This window comes from Dermochelys coriacea, chromosome 1 (assembly GCF_009764565.3).
Source record: "Dermochelys coriacea isolate rDerCor1 chromosome 1, rDerCor1.pri.v4, whole genome shotgun sequence".
Taxonomy (NCBI): Eukaryota; Metazoa; Chordata; order Testudines; family Dermochelyidae; genus Dermochelys; species Dermochelys coriacea.
In genome coordinates this window covers 205,334,309-205,352,836 of record NC_050068.2, presented here as the reverse complement: position 1 = coordinate 205,352,836, position 18,528 = coordinate 205,334,309, and the positions used below count along the sequence as shown (strand labels likewise).

The window sequence follows — 18,528 nt, the reverse complement described above, 5'->3', positions numbered from 1 at the left end:
GGGAAAAAATTTCCAGGTTGTGCGCGCCCTGTACAGTCAGTTTCTCTCTTGCTGAGAGTCCCTTTATTAGGAGAGTAGAAATATAGTTGTACAAAACAATCAGGACATTAAGTTCCTCTTTAAACAATATTTCAAAATGCTCTATCCCTTTAGTTATCAAGTAAAATAACTCAGTGGGAGATTGCTTCTCGTCTGAGATTCCAGCACCCTTTGTTATAAAAGTAACATTTTAACTACTGATGGTCCGTGTTACGTTTGTGGCCATGTCCTGGTTTACAGCAGAGGATTACTAGACAAATACATGTGCAAGAGAACACAAGCAAGAACACTCAATGCAAAACCTAAGAATCAATTTGACCTTGGAATACTTAAGAGTCAATGAATAAATCCCAACTTTGTTAATGAACAGTCACTAAAATATTTGAGCCAATCAATATAAAGGGAGGAAGGATAGAAATATTTGTGAGCTCTAACCAAAAGAGAGTGGTGGTAAACAAATTTGACAGCACCCAGATCTCCTTTCACAGCAGGCTTATCATATCGGTGAACCTGTTCCTTTTTAGAAGTTGACAGATGGGACACGCAAAAAAACCTACCTACCCGACTCAAGTCTGTTCCGTATTTACGATGAAGTTCATCAAGGCTGAGTTTATGATCATCCTGAAGGAAAGAGAGACGAGATTGGAGTGGGAATGTGTAACAACAGTTCATGCATAACAGTGAGCAGAGGCTACTTACTGGCTTTCTACTCTCCATTCCCTTGCCAATAATAGCTTCATAAGATGGAGGTTTTCATGGCAAGGAAGAGAGTTAAAGCAGAGATGGTTCCAAAGTTGTAACCTCACCATTTCATTCCTCTTACCCTGCTTACCACTATTCAGAGTGGATTTATTCTAGGTAGCATTGTTGAGTGTTGTTAAAAGATGTTGTGCTCCATCCAATAGGTGGTTCCATTTTTAATGACAGACTACCCTGAAAGTGGTCTGCATCCCAAGAGGTTTTTTTGGTGGATTTTTTTCTTTATTTTTAAACGGAAGGGAAGAGGCATACAGAAGACTTGCTAAGCAAGCCAACCTCCCCTTCCTAATATGCACAGCAAACTTGAAACTGGTTAAGAGCTTATACACCTTTGCTTCCACATTGTACATCACAGCAAGGAAACCCGATCTAAACTAGAACCCGGTGAAATTTGGATACCAGCGAAATGTAATGCACAATTCACTCACTGTGGACAGATGTCCACAACACAAACTGATTAACACTAATGCACACTACAGCTGACTGTCTCTGCAGGGGTCAGCGTTTAAGTCTAGCCATAGAGATTGAACTCACTGGCTAAAAAGGCAGCTACTCCACAGCAGGCCAGAGTCACTCAGGCAGGACAATGTGGGGAAGACTGCACTTCCGCTGCTGGAGCTGTGCTTACTCTGGGGAGTATACATTTATACTATGGCTGCACTGAAAACTTACTAGATGCCTTTAGTCTCTGTACCAATGTCAGATTTTTAAAAGGTAGGCACCTGAAGACAGTGTTTTCAAGGCAGCGCGTGTTGTTGAAGAGCCACCAATTCTTTCCCTTCCTCACTTTCTTACCAATGAGACTTCCTTTTTCAGTTCATCCATATCCTTCTTTCCCTTCTTCTTCCCAGCACCATGTTCTGATGTAGCAGTAGGCTCATACTTGTCATGTCCAGTCTGAGAAAAATAAGGTTTTGAGAAATGGCTGATGTTTAACTACTTCAGTAGTGTGTATGGTTTCTATATTCCCCATGCACAGAATTTTATGTCGGACAACTACTTACATTTAAATTATGCTACTTTCTTATAAGCAAGCTGGTAAAAAGACTAGTCTGCTCAATAACAGCCCTATGCTGCACGGATTACTGCCAGGGATTGCACAAATGCTGGCTGAAGTTACTAGACAAATAGCAAGCTGCACACTATTCACAGATCAGTTTTGAGGTCTGAACCTCAGTCCAACCAGAAGTGATCCACATCACAAGAAACCAACTCTAGACTACATACAAAATTCCTTCAGATGTGTATTAACTCTTTGTTTTCTCATGTTAATCTGAGGGGGTGAGTGTGGCAATGGAGCAGGAAGAGAAGAGCGTCAATAGTTTAATCAATTTGAAAACAGATTTGACATTTCATGCATCCCAAAAACTTGACAGAGTTCATTTCAAGATACTTCCATACTTGCTCTGACAGTCTCCCAAACAAACAGTACAAATTATTTTTGAAGACTGGTTTTATTTTATAGAGCAGATCCCCCTATAAATATTTTGGCATATAAGCAGGATGTGTGTTATCACAAAAACAAAAAATCCACCCACTTAGAGCTGTGTATGCCTCATGGAACAAACTGACTATGCTTACATAAGAGATGCCTGAAAATAGACTTATTCCCCTTAATTACATAGGGTATTTTCATGAAATTGTGATCTTTGATGCTTAATTCAGGTTGTAGAGGGTAATAAGCAGCAGCAGACAAGCACCAAAGCAATAGAGATTGCCACAGACGTTTGTATGAAAACCAATCAAGAGACACGGGAAGAGGAGAAGTACAGGACAATTAAGAAGCAGAAACATCTCTAAAATCGAAAACCAATTGGAATTTTCCTATGAGGCACTAGCAGCCCTAGGCACTTAGTGTCCCTGCCTATTGCAGTGGGACCATGAAATGCAAATATAATCTCCCTCTGCTCCACCCATCGCAAGGTAGATTTCCATACTTGCACAAACCTCTAGTGACACAGCTCTTCCCCCTTCCATTTTGCGTAACATTTAACAATTACTAACATTTTCCCTTGGCACTTTTTCCACCACAGTTAAAATGACAGGCTCCGATAAAACCTTAAGCTATAATGGCTAATATGAGAAATGGATGATAATAAAACTAATACAATAACCTACTCATTATGTTGTGCATGCACCTCTGATCAGAAATTGGATTACTGGCAAGTCAGAGTAATACATGCCAAGAACCTGTTAACAGGGTCTAAAATTCAAGTATTAGGAATGATCTTTCACAAAACTTAGGATAAAAGAAGTATTTAATTAAACCAGTGGTTTCAAACTATGGCCCACAGACCCTGGGGGTCTGCAGACTATGTCTAAAATTTCCAAAGGGATCTGCAACTCCATCTGAAATTATTATTTTTTTTTTTTAAAGAAGTCAAATGAAAAAAGGTGGAAAACCATTACATTACACTGTACATCTGAATGTAAAACTGACCATAAACTAAACAAGTGAAACCAAGCAGTCTATTTTCATTGCAGACGCTGATGGAAAAGATTCCGTAAAGAACCATATTCCCTTCTTTACTAGAGGTGACAATTTATTATTAATTTCTGCATGCAGCCACAGGAGAGCTGTGCAACAGTCAAAAGAACACTGCAGGTTATTTTTAACCAATAGAGTGGAACTTGTCCTTTTATCCTCCTCTTTTATCTGTAAAGAATGAAGTACAGCTAAAGATTGTCAACATTCTTGACATTGTCTTCACCATACTAAAACCACATTTAAAAAAAAAAAAAAGGTGGAAGCAGTGTTACATGCTTAGAACAGCACTGAACCTGTAAGTACTGACATTCCAAGATCACAAGAATCTGCTACAAGGCAACTTGATTGAAATTATGGCAACTTTTTCTGTACTCTTTCCACATCCTCCAGTCTAACACAAATTTGACTTTAAATAATGAATTGATACTAGGCGTTTACCCTCTGCTGTACACAATGTAAATGTCATTATCTTCCTGAAGCTTAAAAAGCAATTGTGATTTCCAAATGTACATACAGGGCGGGGTGCATAATACTGCGTAAAATCTGTCTGCTTCACATTACTTTCCCTAATACTTTTGTAATTCTGCCTATTCAGAAAGTAGCTGGAGGTTAACTTGCTCGTTTCAGCCCTGTATTCCACCCCCCACCTCCACCCCAATCCAAGCCACATGCTGAGGGCACTCTGACCCAACCATGCTGCCCAGAATCCTGTTTGAATGAGTAAAATATACTGAGTGGTCCTTGCAAGGCCTACACATCAAAAAGCCAATTCAATCTAGCAGTTTAAGATGAAAGCATAATTCAGATCTCGTACTGCTCTGACTCACAATTCCCATTTCTACTCATTTATTGAATGTTTGTTTTGTTTAAGTATTGAGATTTTCCAATCTAAACATGGACACCATTCATGGACTTTAAGGTCAGAAGGGACCACTATGATAGTCTAGTCTGATCTGCACAACGCAGGCCACAAAATCTCACCCACCCACTCCTGTAATAAACTCTGACCTATGTCTGAGCTACTGAAGTCCTCAAATCGTGATTTGAGGACTTCGAGGTGCACAGAATCCTCCAGCAAGTGACCCGTGCAGAGGAAGGTGAAAACCCCCTAGGACTTCTGCTAATCTGCCCTGGAGGAAAATTCCTTCCCAACCCCAAATATGGTGATTAGCTGAACCCTGAGCATGTGGGCAAGACTCACCAGCCAGACTCCCAGGAAAGAATTCTCTGTAGTAACTCAGATCCCACCCCATCTAACATCCCATCACAGGTCATTGGGCATATCTACTACTAATAGTTGAAGATCAATTAATTACCAAAATTAGGCTATCCCATCATATGCTCCCTTCCATAAACTTATCAAGCTTAATCTTGAAGCCAGATATGTCTTTTGCCCCCACTGCTTCCCTTGGAAGGCTGTTCCAGAACTTCACTCCTCTGATGGTTAGAAACCTTCAAGAAAACTTCAATTTCAAGTCCAAACTTCCTGATGGCCAGTTTATATCCATTTGTTCTTGTGTCCACACTGGTACTGAGCTTAAATAATTCTTCTCCCTCCATGGTATTTATCCCTCTGATATATTTATAGAGAGGGATCATATCTCCCCATAGCCTTCTTTTGGTTAGGCTAAACAAGCCAAGCTCTTTGAGTCCCCTTTCATAAGGCAGGTTTTCCATTCCTCGGATCATCCTAGTAGCCTTTCTCTGTACCTGTTCCAGTTTGAATTCATCCTTCTTAAACATGGGAGACCAGAACTGCACACAATATTCCAGATGAGGTCTCAAGTGCCTTGTATAATGGTACTAACAACTACTTATCTCTACTGGAAATACCTCACCTGATGCATCCCAAGACCACATTAGCTTTTTTCACAGCCATACAACATTGGCAGCTCATAGTCATACTGTGATCAACAAATACTCCAAGGTCCTTCTCCTCCTGTTACTTCTAAGTGATGCGTCCCCAGTTTAAGAAAAATTCTTGTTATTAATCCCTAAATCCCATTCTGCTCTCACCCTGAGCCTAAAGCTACAGCAGCTAGGCACAGTTTCTGCAAGTGGTCTTAAACGCAGTTATATTTGAGTGTGATAATCTGGTTAGGGATTGAAAATGGATTTACCCCTAGCCAGAGTGGGGAGGCCTAAATAAGCAGTTTCTACATAAATTAAGACTGCACTGAAGTTGGCCTAATTTTCAGATGTACTTGAGCACCTACAAAATTCAGTGAGAATTGCAGGTACTTAGGTTTTCATTTTTCAAAAGTGAAAAGTTCCAAGCCCTTATGGTTGCAAAGCACCCACACTTCAGGTGTTTCATTTAGCCCAGGGGTAGCCAATAGGCAGACAGCAGGCCAAATGCAGACTGCCAGTTGCTTTTGACTAGACTGTGAAATTTTATTTATTTTTTGTTACTGCGGTGTGAAAAATGTTTTTCTGGAGTCTGGACCTTGACCAAGAAATTTGGACCTTGACAAAAATTAATTGACTACCCCTGATTTTGCCAAATGACAGTGATCCACAAGGAGCTACAAAAGGAAACTATCCCTGCAAGAGGTTGGGAAATGTCCCCATTTTCCACTGGTCCAGTCAGAGCTTCTTATCCAGAGCTTTATAGGCTTTACACAGCCCAGATCCGTGACTATGTTGGGTCCCAAATAAAGGAGAGCAGGAAGCCTAACAGAGCAGGTTATGGTAGACACTGTAAACAACAGAAGCAATGATTCTTGGCAGGGGAGAAAGGCAGCAGAAGAGACCATTCTATAAGGTCTCAATCTATGCTGACTGGAGTTTAAAAAAAAATAGCTGGAGACCTCCTCTTGATATTTACATTATGAACAGTATGGCACAAGGCAGAATGGAGTTACTGTCCTGCTGCCTCAAAGACAGTTTCCAGTAATTATATTCTCCGGTCATGGGCAAGGACCACTTTCCCAGTGATAGACAGCAAAACTGCCCCTCACCAAATTTAGGAAATGCTATAGCTAGCCTTTCCCCTTCTGCCCCCCTCAAAAAAAGCCAAGTTTGAATGTTCAGCTTCTTGCTTCCGATTTTACAGTACAACATGGTTATTCTGAATCGGGGTACTGTACCCCTGGGAGTACTCAAAGGTCTTCCAGGGGGTACATCAACTCATCTAGATATTTGTCTAGTTTTACAAACAAACAGGATACATAAAAAGCACTAGTGAAGTCAGTACAAACTAAAATTCCATACGACTTGTTTATACTGTTCTCTATACTATAGACTGAAACGTAAGTACAAAATGTATATTCCAATTGATTTTATAATTATATAGTAAAAATGAGAAAGTAAGCACATTTTTCATAATAGTGTGCTGTAACATTTTTATGTCTGATTTGGTAAGCAAATAGTTTAAGTGAGGTGAAACTTGGTGGTACTCAAGACAAATCAGGCTCCTGAAAGGAAGAGAGTAGTCTGGAAAGGTTGAGAGCCACTGCTATGAATGGTTTCAGAGTAGCAGCCGTGTTAGTCTGTATTCGCAAAAAGAAAAGGAGGACTTGTGGCACCTTAGAGGCTAACAAATTTATTAGAGCATAAGCTTTACAGCTCACGCAATGCAATGCATCCGATGAAGTGAGCTGTAGCTCACGAAAGCTTATACTGCTATGAATGACTAGCACACTGCCACAGAAGTTTTACTGAATGGCTAGGGAGACCTCATTACACCCCAGTTAGACACAATGAGCAGACTTGCTCTTTTTAGTTCTATACTCAACTTCTCCCTCCCTCTTTATGGAAAGAAGTATGTGGAAGCCACACTTAAAACTAACTATGTTCAAAAGCTGGGCCATTCATGGAATAAAAAGACAGCAAATGCTAGATAACCCTCTGTGTTCCATGGAACTATTTTCATCAGAACCATATGCAGAACTCAGGTTTCAGAGTAGCAGCCGTGTTAGTCTGTATTCGCAAAAAGAAAAGGAGTACTTGTGGCACCTTAGAGACTAACAAATTTATTAGAGCATAAGCTTTCGTGAGCTACAGCTCACTTCATCGGATGCATTGTGCAGAACTGGCTTCTGAAACCCAGAAAACTCATGACTGAGTAGTCCTTCCTGATTTGTGGGGCTATCCTAATGTGAAACACGATTTGCTCTTGCTGTAGGACAGCACAAATACACTCCAATACTCAAAGACAATATAGAGCACACTACTTGCCATGTAGTCAAACAAACAGATACAGCAAAAGGGAGATCATCATGTTGGCCAACTTTTTCAAAAGTGCAAAGTGATTTTAGGTGCCCAACTCAACACTTTACAGGGGCCTGATTTTCTGGAAGTACAGAGCCTTTTTAAGGGGTCAATTTGGGCACCCACAAATTAGTAATTGCTTTTGAAAGATCCATTTTCTCAGCTGGTCTGTTCATCCCAAGAAAAGAAGCTTAGCCAGGGCTGAGCAGGCTTCAATTTTGAGTCTCACTTCCAGAGGTGAAACTGTACGCTTCAGTGAGTGTATCCTACAACCAATTTAAAAAAAGGAAGCAGAGGGGAGAAGTAACAGAGTAAGCTGCTGCTCCTCCTTAGGCAATTTTCAGGCAAGATGGTATAAAAAGCAGTTAGGGATAATATAGAGAATGAGACGTCTCTTGGCTACCTCTGTTCCTCACAATCCTGTGCGTCTTGAGGGGACAAGAACTGAGCTCCTGACAGCTGTACTATTTGGCTGAAAACCCAGTGAAGCAGCCAGTCATCAGATCCCTCCTCCCTCAATACCAAGCAAGTAGAATGGCTGTTTCCATCAGCTTCTTCTCATACCTCCTCCCTTCCCCATATATAGCAGTTATAAGGAGCACAGTTCTTCCTTCCCATGAACTGACACTTGGTTAAAAGAAAAAAAACAAAAAACACAAAAAACCTTCTCTTGTTTGGATAACCAAGCAAAGATGGGTGAACAATATTTGTGGTTAAACCACATACAGTCTTTCCTCACTCAGTTCCATTTCACATCCCTTTCTTTAACAGGCTCTGATTTGACACATTCAATAGAACAGTGTTGCAAAGTCACAAGATAGTACACACATTCTGACTAATACACACACACAAACTAACTACTCTGTCACAGATTTTCCATTAGTACCCCTCCTGCTCCTTTGTTTTAAGTTTCTATACTAGGTCAAACAGTCTTAATATGTATAACCTGTGTCACTTGACATTTTTAAGTGCTTATACAGAATACAAGACATTAAAATATCCAACAGTCTCCATGTCAATAAAAACACAACCCCCACCACTCAGAACACCTTAATCCACCCCCACCCCAACCCTGGCCTTTGGGCTATAACTGCAGTGAACAGTTTCTACAGGATGTTCTGACGATGTGTTTGAGTCAGGAGCTTTACAAAATCAATTTACATAATACAGTAGATTAACTGTACCTAGTTACAGGGGCCATGAAGTTTGTAGTGCCAATTACCCTTTTGGATAACTAAATAATTAAACAACCTAACAGAATGAGATACATTATACTCTCCAATGTTTTTTCTGGGCTACTAAACAGAAAGACTTTGCTGAATTTTTTTTTAAAATTAGTGTCTGCACAGTCTTGTGTTCTCATGGCTCTCCTACCATTCATGTATTTATGTCAACATTGTGACTGCTAAATGGCATTGATCAATCCAATGTCAGGTCAGTCAATATTTGTACAGCACTTTGGAAACAGACCACTGTAACTGCTAAATATTATTACTAAATAAGCAGAGTCATTTTAGAACCTTTCAGGAAATGTTTTAAGAACCTTAATAGAAAAAAAGTTTCCCTCCTCATAGTTACCTGTACACCATTAAAAACAGACACTGCTTTTTATTTTTAAAACTGAATCTAAATGATCAACTAGGGAGGGTTTTTTCCTTTCCTTTAAGATACAAAGTTCTTCTGTCTGTTCCAAAAGTCTTGGTTTTTGCTTTCTTGGCTTCACTCAACCTTACTTTTTAAAATTATTATTAAGGGATTTTTATTATTATGAATAATCAGCCATAAGAAACTCTTTTCATTGCCAGTTACAACCTGGCAATCTGAAAGGAATCAAAAATGCTGATCCAGTCCCTTACCCAAGAGGGCAAAACTACACAAAGCATTATGTTATATTATACCATGACAGCAGTTAACAGGTTTGGTGTGATGCAATGAATTTCTCAATCCTGAGCACCTTCCTTCCCTCCCCTTTTTATCACTGCCTCTGGTTACTGTTGCTAAACAAGCAGTACCTATTACCATGCAAACTTTCCCCTCTGGGCCTTGTACTTTAAGGAGTGTAAAGTACTTTTTATAATAGCCAGAAGATATTTAAATGACCATACTTTCAAGTTTAGCTCCAGAAAGGCATCTGATAAGGTCACCATACAAGAAAGATTTCTTTTCCATGCTGACCTGGGGACCGCTAGTACAACCTTCAACCTGGAACACGCATTCATTCACCCACACCATCCACAGGCAAAGGCCCTTTATAATAACCTGAAAAACTTGGCCAATTTGTTAGCCACAGACCCAATGGAGAGGAAAAGAAGGAAAAAAAAAAATCATCATCAGAAACGTTACACAGAACCTGGTCAGATGAGGCACTCTCCATTTTCACAGGACCGATCTGCTCACCAGGTTTCTAGGATAGCTTAAACATTAGGTTTCAGAGTAGCAGCTGTGTTAGTTTGTATTCGCAAAAAGAAAAGGAGGACTTGTGGCACCTTAGAGACTAACATTTATTTGAGCATAAGCTTTCCTGAGCTACAGCTCACTTCATCGGTTGCATCCGATGAAGTGAGCTGTAGCTCACGAAAGCTTATGCTCTAATAAATTTTAGTCTCTAAGGTGCCACAAGTCCTCCTTTTCTTTTTGCTTAAACATTAGATGAAGGTCTTTCCTTCTCTCCTCCCCCCCCCCCATTTTTCCCCCCTATGCAGCTTTTACTCATGTTAGAGCAAATTTCATTCTTTTAAGTGTTACGATTTAAACTAAGACCAGTTTCAAAAAACCTAAACCTCCCCCTGTATGCCTAAAAGCCATCGGAAGCCTTTCAAGGAAACAAACTGTAGAGTTGTACCGCTCCTTTAAAAACCAGCTCTCCGTGTGTGTGTGTGTGTGTGTGTGTGTGTGTGTGTGTGTGTGTGTGTGTGTGTGTGTGTGTGTGTGTGTGTGTGTGTGTGTGTGTGTGTGTGTGTGTGTGTGTGTGTGTGTGTCAGAGACACACATCACCCCCTAGTGGCTTATTCATCGCGTAAAGTTAGAGCCCGGCGTCACCGCCCCTCAAACGCCGGCTGTTCATGGCCGGCCTAGGTCCCGCGGCCTCCCCGGCACCCGCGACGAGCCCACCGGCTCCTTCCGACGCCTCGGTCCCCCCCCCCGGCTCGTGCCGGCCGCACAACGGTCACTTTGCCTCGGCGCGTGGCCCGGGCCCCCGCCGGCCGGCACCGGGCCGAACAGCAGCTGTGGTGCCCGTTTGCGCAGCCGGGGGGGGAGCCTCCCTCCTGCCCGGGCACCGGCCGGGCAGGGAGCAAGTCCCGCCGCTGGGCCTAGGCAAAGCCACGAGGCGCCCCCCTCCCCCATCGGCCGGGAAGGGCCCCCGGGCCACGCCTGCCTGGAGCCGGGCACGGCCAGCGCGCCCCAGGGCCCGCCCCGCCGGGCTTCCCGCACTCACCCCCTTGCCCATGGTGGCGGTGACGGTGACGGTGGCGGGGCTCGCGGTCTCGCTCGGGGCCGGGGCGTGCGGGGCTGCTACGTGTCCTGCGCCGCTGCCGGGACTCCTGCTGCTGCTGCTGCGGCGGCGACTCCGGGGCTTCCCCGCCCGCCTGAGCGACTCCGAGCCCGCCGCTGCCGCTGCCGCTGCCGCCCCCGCCGAGCTGCGACTACGGGCGCCGCTTCCCGCCGCCTAAAGAAGGGAGCGAAGCCCCGCCCCCGCCGGCTTCGCTCGCGAGGGCGGGAGCGCGCGCGCCAGGGGCCGGCCTGCTGTGTGAGCGCCGGCCCCGGCCCCGGCCCCGGCTCCGCCCCCGCCCCGCGCGCGCCCCCGGGCAGCCCCTTGCGCGCGCGCGCGCGGGGGCTCCAGCTGGGGCGGGAAACCCAGCCGGCATCTGCGGGGGCGTCGCCGCAGCCTCGGGACTCCGCCTGCCCCCGCCGTCCCAGGCCTGGAGGCTGTTGGCTTGGGGAGCGGGCAAAACCAGGGTGCTTCCGAGGAAGAGGCAAGAACTACACAACGTTTAGAGCCGCGGCCCTCTGCAAACGTGGTCCTCGGCTATCCACTGGGGTTCAGGGTCTACACCTAACAGCCACTTACGTAAACGTGTCTCAGGGAACACTTCCTGCTAGGACTTCTTCCTCACATACTGTGGGGGGGGGGGGGAGAGAGTGTATTAGGAAGAAGTGACACAAACAGCCAGTGCTCCTTGCCCGTGAATATAGTGTTAGGAAGAAGGGTCTGGTATCACACACCCCTCCACCCACACACTTTCAAAATAGATACCACAGTAAGAAGATTTCATGCAAGGAAGAGGTTTGAGGAGGTCAGTCTATACCAACAGTCTTGCACCTTGTGCCATCATTTATACTTGGCCAAAGTGAGCGTAAAACTCTTAATGAATGGCATAAGTGAATAACTTGTGATGGGGTAGCATTTTTACAAAAAACAGCAGGTGCCATGGATTGGAGAATCAAGCCTTGCATGGACGGCTGCCATGGATGTGCATGGACAGGCACAGAATGCGTGCATGCAGTTGGTGTATGTCAAGACCTCCTCACTAGCACACAAAATCTTCTCGTTGCTATTTTATCTATGTTGCATCTTTTCAAGCTTTTGGGGGGCTTGATCTCCTAAGTGTCCAAGCTGACTATGGACTCAAAAAAAACAAACAAACAAACCCCTAAAGAATTATTCTCCTGAGAGAGTGACAGACCATATGCCAGTCCTATAATCAATTTCCAGGAGCTGTAACCATTTGTAAATAGAAGCGTATCTTTTCCACCTTACCCCTGCTCACTGTTTCAAGACTTCAGGATCTGAAGCTTTGCCAGATTTGCACAATTTATCACTAGCAATCATTATTTGCATTCATTCAAACTGGTCTGTGGCAACAGTCTTCAAGTGCACAATGGGACCCACCTGTATCATATCAGCTACATTGCATAAATATTGAGTCAAACCATACCTTGGCAGATATAGGTATCAGCTCCTCACATTTAGGAGTTCAGAGTAGCAGCTGTGTTAGTACTCCTTTTCTTTTTGTGGATACAGACTAACAAATTTGAGCATAAGCTTTTGTGAGCTACAGCTCATTTCATTGGATGCATGCAGTAGAAAATACAGTGGGGAGATTTTATATACATGGAGAACATGAAACAATGGGTGTTACCATATACATTATAACAAGAGTGATCAGGTAAGGTGAGCTATTACCAGCAGGAGAGGGAAAAAACCCCCAGAAAATAACAGAACACCACTAGCCATCACCTTCACACCCCAACTAAAACCTCTCCAACATATCAAGGATCTACAACCTATCCTGAAGGATGACCTGTCTCTCTCACAGATCTTGGGAGACAGCCCCCCGACCTGAAGCAAATACCAGCAACCACACACCTCACAACAAAAACCACTAACCCAGGAACCTATCCTTGCAACAAAGCCCGTTGCCAACTGTGTCCACATATCTATTCAGGGGACACCATCATAGGGCCTAATCACATCAGCTACACTATCAGAGGCTCGTTCACCTGCACATCTACCAATGTGATATATGCCATCATGTGCCAGCAATACCTGTCTGCCATGAACATTTGCCAAACTGGACAGTCTCTACGTAAAAAAGACTAAATGGACACAAATCAGACATCAAGAATTACAACATTCAAAAACCAGTTGGAGAACGCTTCAATCTCTCTGGTCACTTGATTATAGATCTAAAAGTTGCAATTCTTCAGCAAAAAAACTTCAAAAACAGATTCCAGTGAGAGACTGCTGAGTTTGAATTAATTTGCAAACTGGACACCATTACATTAGGCTTGAATAAAGACTGGGAGTGGATGTGTCATTACACAAAGTAAAACTATTTCCCCAGGTTTATTCCCCCCCTCTGTCCACCCCCTCCACTGTTCCTCACATGTTCTTGTCAACTGCTAGAAATGGCCTACCTTGATTATACTACAAAAGGTTTTCCCCCCCACCCCTCCTGCTGGTAATAGCACACCTTACCTGATCACTCTCATTATAGTGTGTATGGTAACACCCATTGTTTCATGTTCTCTGTGTATATAAAATCTCCCCACTGTATTTTCCATGCATGCATCCAATGAAATGAGCTGTAGCTCACGAAAGCTTATGCTCAAACAAATGCATTAGTCTCTAAGGTGCCACAAGTACTCCTTTTCTTTTTGCGAATACAGACTAACACGGCTGCTACTCTGAAACCTTTAAAAAGATTGTAACTAGTACCATTCTACAACCAAGTCTTGTCAGCACTAGCGTTACTTCAGCTCCACTGGTGTTTGCAATACTGGACTCTAAGAGATGGGCCAATGGCTGCTGACACCATTTTAGGCACCATGTTGATTAGACCCACCCTGAGCCAGGTTGGATGACATGGTACATGAAATTCCAGTAGCCCTGTTATCCCAGGATTAAAGCCTTGATAAAGCCTGTTCTCAAGGCCAGTAAATACATATACATACACACACATATATATACATACACATATACATACACACACGTTTTTTGGTGGCAAAAAATTGCTATTCAGAAGCTATCAGCTGAGAGATTGCACTAGACTTTAGCATGCCAACTTCAGTGCTTTCAAGCATAGTTATGACCAGAAGGTTGTGACTAGTGCAGTATTGCCAACCACAACTGTTCAAAAATCCTGAGTCAGGCTCACCAAAAATCATGAGATTTTAAAGCCAATCATGAGTTTATGTAAGAATAGATTTGGTGTTCTTTTTATTTGCTTTCTGAGCCTTTAGCGCAGTGTTTCTTAAGTGCGGCCACCACGGATACCAGGGGCTTTTTCGTGCGGCCACCGCGGCAGTGATGGGTGGGGTGTGCAAAGCATCGGCCCCTCCTCCAAAGCTGTCAGTATTGGTTGGGCCATGTCCCTCTCTGGAGGCAAAAGCTGGAGGAGCAGGCAGCCAGTGAGTTCCTCACCTTCCTGGGGGGCAGTGGGGTCAGGCTTCAGCCCTTAGATGGAAGGCTCCAGGCTCTGTTCCCTGACTGTGTGGTGATGGGATTTGGCCCCAACCTCACCCCCCATATCACCCTGGCCCCCATTGCCTCCCTCTAGTGCCCCATTGTCACTGGCCCCTTTGCCTCCATACCCACTCAGGAGCAAGTCTGCTGTGAAAAGTGATTTGTGAAAAGTGCTAACAACACACACGAGACTTACTCTCTAGCAAGTCTTTAAAAAAGCAACCAAAAAAATGCAAAAGCAGCAACAAGACAACATGCACAGCACCTTATTTGTGTTTCTATTCTGTGTAGGTCCAGTAAAGAATAGAGGCAAATATACATTTTTAATATTGAGTCTGCAAAAAAAAAAAAAAAAAGTCCTAAATAAATAAATTGCAATGATTTGGACATGTAGATGTGCATATGTGTTTTCCCTAAAGTATTTTAGGAATAACAGAGAGTGGCCATCAGCAAGATTTGTTGGTTGTACTCTAAGGCTACCTAAAAATTTGTTGTGAGAACCTCTGCCTTAGGGTGCACTAAGTTCACATTTTTAAGCTGTCTCTGCAGCCAGGGAGCTAGAAACTTACTTTGTCTTTAAGAATGAAGGCTCAAATAATCATATATCCACTTGGCTCCAGGAGCTGGAGCTTTAAGGAAAACAGACTCATGACCCCCCCCCCCCAAAAAAAAAAATCACAGGAGTTGGCAACACTGAACTTGACACAAACATTACTGTGGAAGATTCCATGGCCTGTGCTAGGCAGGAAGTCAGATCACAGGGGTTCCTTGTGGCCTTAAAAACCTACGAGAAGTGACTATGTAAAAATTCTCCTTAGTCAGCAGGTTTTCTCCCTTTGCTTATAAATCCTATTTTAGCCAATCAAATTCATTAGCCCAGTAGACCCCATTCAGCCCTGGCAGCGAGAGTTTGGGACACACAGGAAGACCCCACTATTCTGTCTCTCTAGTCGCATTTCAGAGCTGAGCCATAATGAATGGTATCTTGATATTTAAGGGAGACCTGCCTGTACAGAGGTAGCTTTTCTTCTTCAAGTAGTAAGCTTGGTAGTATTACAGAAATGTGGATCCTTAAATAGCTCAATTGCAGGAAATGGTGCTAGCCAAAGAGAGAATGAAGCCTTGTTTTCAATGGAGTGGAAGAGCTAGAGTGCCTCCTGGATTTGGTGTAGCTGTCAAAGTGGATGAACCTTCATTTTATTGAGGATGGCTATCTAGTCCTTTAATGAGGAAACTTTAAATTCCCCAAACCAGAATAGACTAGAGATTATTAAAAAGGGGAAGATGGGAGCATGTAAGATTTTGTCACTTCACTGTCCTGGGCAGTTTCTTGTTTCAGATCCTCTTTAAGTTAGCCCTGGTTTAGTGCCCCATATGGTCAGTATCCTCCTGATTAGTGCATCTAGTTCAGGGGTTCTCAAACTGGGGGTCAAGACCCCTCAGGGGGTTGTGAGGTTATTACATAGGGGTCATGAGGTGTCAGCCTCCATCCCAAACCCTGCTTTGCCCCCAGCATTTATAATGGTGTTAAATATATTTAAAGGGGGGGGTCGCACTCAGAGGCTTGCTGCATGAAAGGGGTCACCAGTAAAAAAGTTTGAAAACCACTGATCTAGTTGCTAGAGCATCAGAGAAGGCAATAGACCTCCTGGGTTCCATTCTCTGCTCTGCCCTGACTCAGTATAGTCTTTGTGGTGAATCACTTAAGCTGCCTCCAGCTCATATTCCCTCTAAAACGGGGATCAATCGTATTCAAATAATTGTAAGCCATTTCGCAAGCCTTGAATGAAAGATGCAGTATATGTAGGAAGCATCACTTATTTTTATTAAAGTCATTTCCACAGCATCAAACGGTGATGTTTTAGACAGAGCACTCTGGCTTTAGATAGGGGAATTAGCAGCATGTGAAATTTAAAGAAATGAAAATTTTGGGCCTGATCCTGACCTCAGAGCAGGGTTAGAAGATGGAAAGCACTATACGAGTTCTTAATATTACTACTGTTAAGATGGGTGTGTTCATTTTATAATGATTAAAATTAAAAAAAAATCAAAGAAGCCAATCTACACTAAAACTTCCAGCATAGCTGCCATGGTGGGAGATTTCCTGAACAATACTAGTGTAGATGAGGTATAAGAGAATGCCTGTCATGTCTGAGGCAAAAAAAAAAAAAAAGAGTTTCTAAAAGGAATGATTCAAAATGTCAATGTTTTCTATGAGGGGGATCTGCCTGGACAAGGCTGTTTTCAAAACTGATTTTTGCCAAATCATTGTAGTCAAAGAAATGTCTCTTGTTGCAGGCCTGGTCTACAGTTAAAATTTAGATCCACCTAGCTACATTGCTAAGGTGAGGGGAAAAATTCACACCCCGAGTACCATTGTTAAACCAACCTAAGCCCCGGGTGCAGATGCAGCTGGGTCAATGAAAGAATGCTTCCATCGATTTCACTACTATTGCTTAGGAAGGTGGATTATCTACTTTGATGGAAAAACCCCTTCCACTCATGTAGGAAGGGCCTGCACTATAGGTGCTACAGCGGCACAGCTGCAGTGCCCTTAAGTGCAAACATGTCCTCGGACCGCCTAACAGAAACAAAGCTAAAATCTTTGTATTGCTCCAGATTATTTGGTTACACACCTTTGTTTATGTATAGGGCCTAGATTAATTAGTTCATGTTTGTAAAGTGCTTTGAAGATGGAAAGCACTATACGAGTTCCTAATTTTATTATTACTGTTCAGATGGGTATGTCTGATTTATTTTTCAATTTTAAAGAACGTTTCTGTGTTGTGGGAGATACAATTAATAGCTATGCTAACCCAGTTTTTTTGTTTTTTTTTTTTAAAACTATGTCTTATTTAGGAAGTTTTAACAGGTTTACAAACCGTAGCTATATGAATATCAGAGACAATACAATAGTCACTACAGCAGTGAGCTTTTGTTTAGGGAAACATTACACAGTAATATAATCATTGGGTCTCTCTTTAACAGAGTGTTACCATGCTAACCCAGGTTTTAATGGAATAATTGATTAGATAAACATTTCTTTTTAGATACTTCATCCAGGGGGGAGGGAACCAATTCTATTGTTAAATAAGCATCATTTATGATGTTCACAACACTTTGTAAAAAGAAAAGGAGTACTTGTGGCACCTTAGAGGCTAACGAATTTATTTGAGCATAAGCTTTTGTGAGCTACAGCTCACTTCATCGGATGCATGCAATGGAAAATACAGGGGGGAGATTTTATATTCACAGAGAACAAGAAACAATGGGTGTTACCATACACACCGTAACGAGAGTGATCAGGTAAGATGAGCTATTACCAGCAGGAGAGAAAAAAAATTGTATTTTAGTCACCATACTGCCAGAGATCTCAAAGCAATTTACAGACATTATTTTAGCTCCACACAACACCCCCACCCCTTCTCCCCATGTGCTAGGCAAGTATGATCTCATTTTACAAATGGGGAAGCCAGCCCAGAGAAGGGCAGTGGCTTGCCCAACATCATGCAGAAAATGGGGTGGAGCTGGGAATGGAGGCCAGCTCTCCTGACTCCCAGTCCTATACCTTAAACGCAAGTGTTCTTGCGTCACACTCTTATCCTTCCTAAATCCATTTGAGACCCCTGTTAAGAAACTGACCTGCAGCTGTCATTCTGATCTCTCGCTATATAACCGAGAGAGAAGGTGGGTGAAGCGATGTTTTCTTGGATCAACTTCTGTTGGAAGTGACGGAGCTCTTCTACAACTCTCTGCAAAGTTTGCAAACTTATCCTTTCTAACCATCAGAAGTTGGGCCAACTAAAGCTATTACCTTACCCACCTTGTCTTTCTAATATCCTTGGATCAACACAGCTACAAAACTCCAAACAACTGTATAAGTTGGGTCATGCCAAACTAGTACAGTGAAACTGCTCTTATCAGCCCCTCTCCATTTCAATTATGTTACTCGCTTTGCATCACTTGCATGATAGACTCCCCCCTCCCCAATTTGTGAGGTGCCTTGACAAGGAAAAGCACAATTCAACATTTTATCAATCAGAATACATTCCATGGTTCCAAT

General features: G+C 43.0%; 1 protein-coding gene across 2 annotated transcripts in view; it reads right to left on the bottom strand.

Moving 5' to 3' along the window:
• Positions 1-18,528, bottom strand: part of ATP1A1 (ATPase Na+/K+ transporting subunit alpha 1) — a 50,828-nt gene that overhangs the window by 21,119 nt on the left and 11,181 nt on the right. The window contains exons 1-3 of one of the 2 annotated variants that reach the window (XM_038393280.2): positions 10,935-11,283; positions 1,594-1,695; positions 601-660 (exon numbers count right to left, since the gene is read on the bottom strand). In XM_038393280.2, the coding sequence (XP_038249208.1) occupies positions 601-660; positions 1,594-1,695; positions 10,935-10,946 (174 nt within the window). In that variant the 5' untranslated portion in view covers positions 10,947-11,283. Of the gene's footprint in view, positions 1-600; positions 661-1,593; positions 1,696-10,934; positions 11,284-18,528 lie in introns of those variants that run through there. The other variant, XM_038393272.1, reaches the window with a different exon arrangement.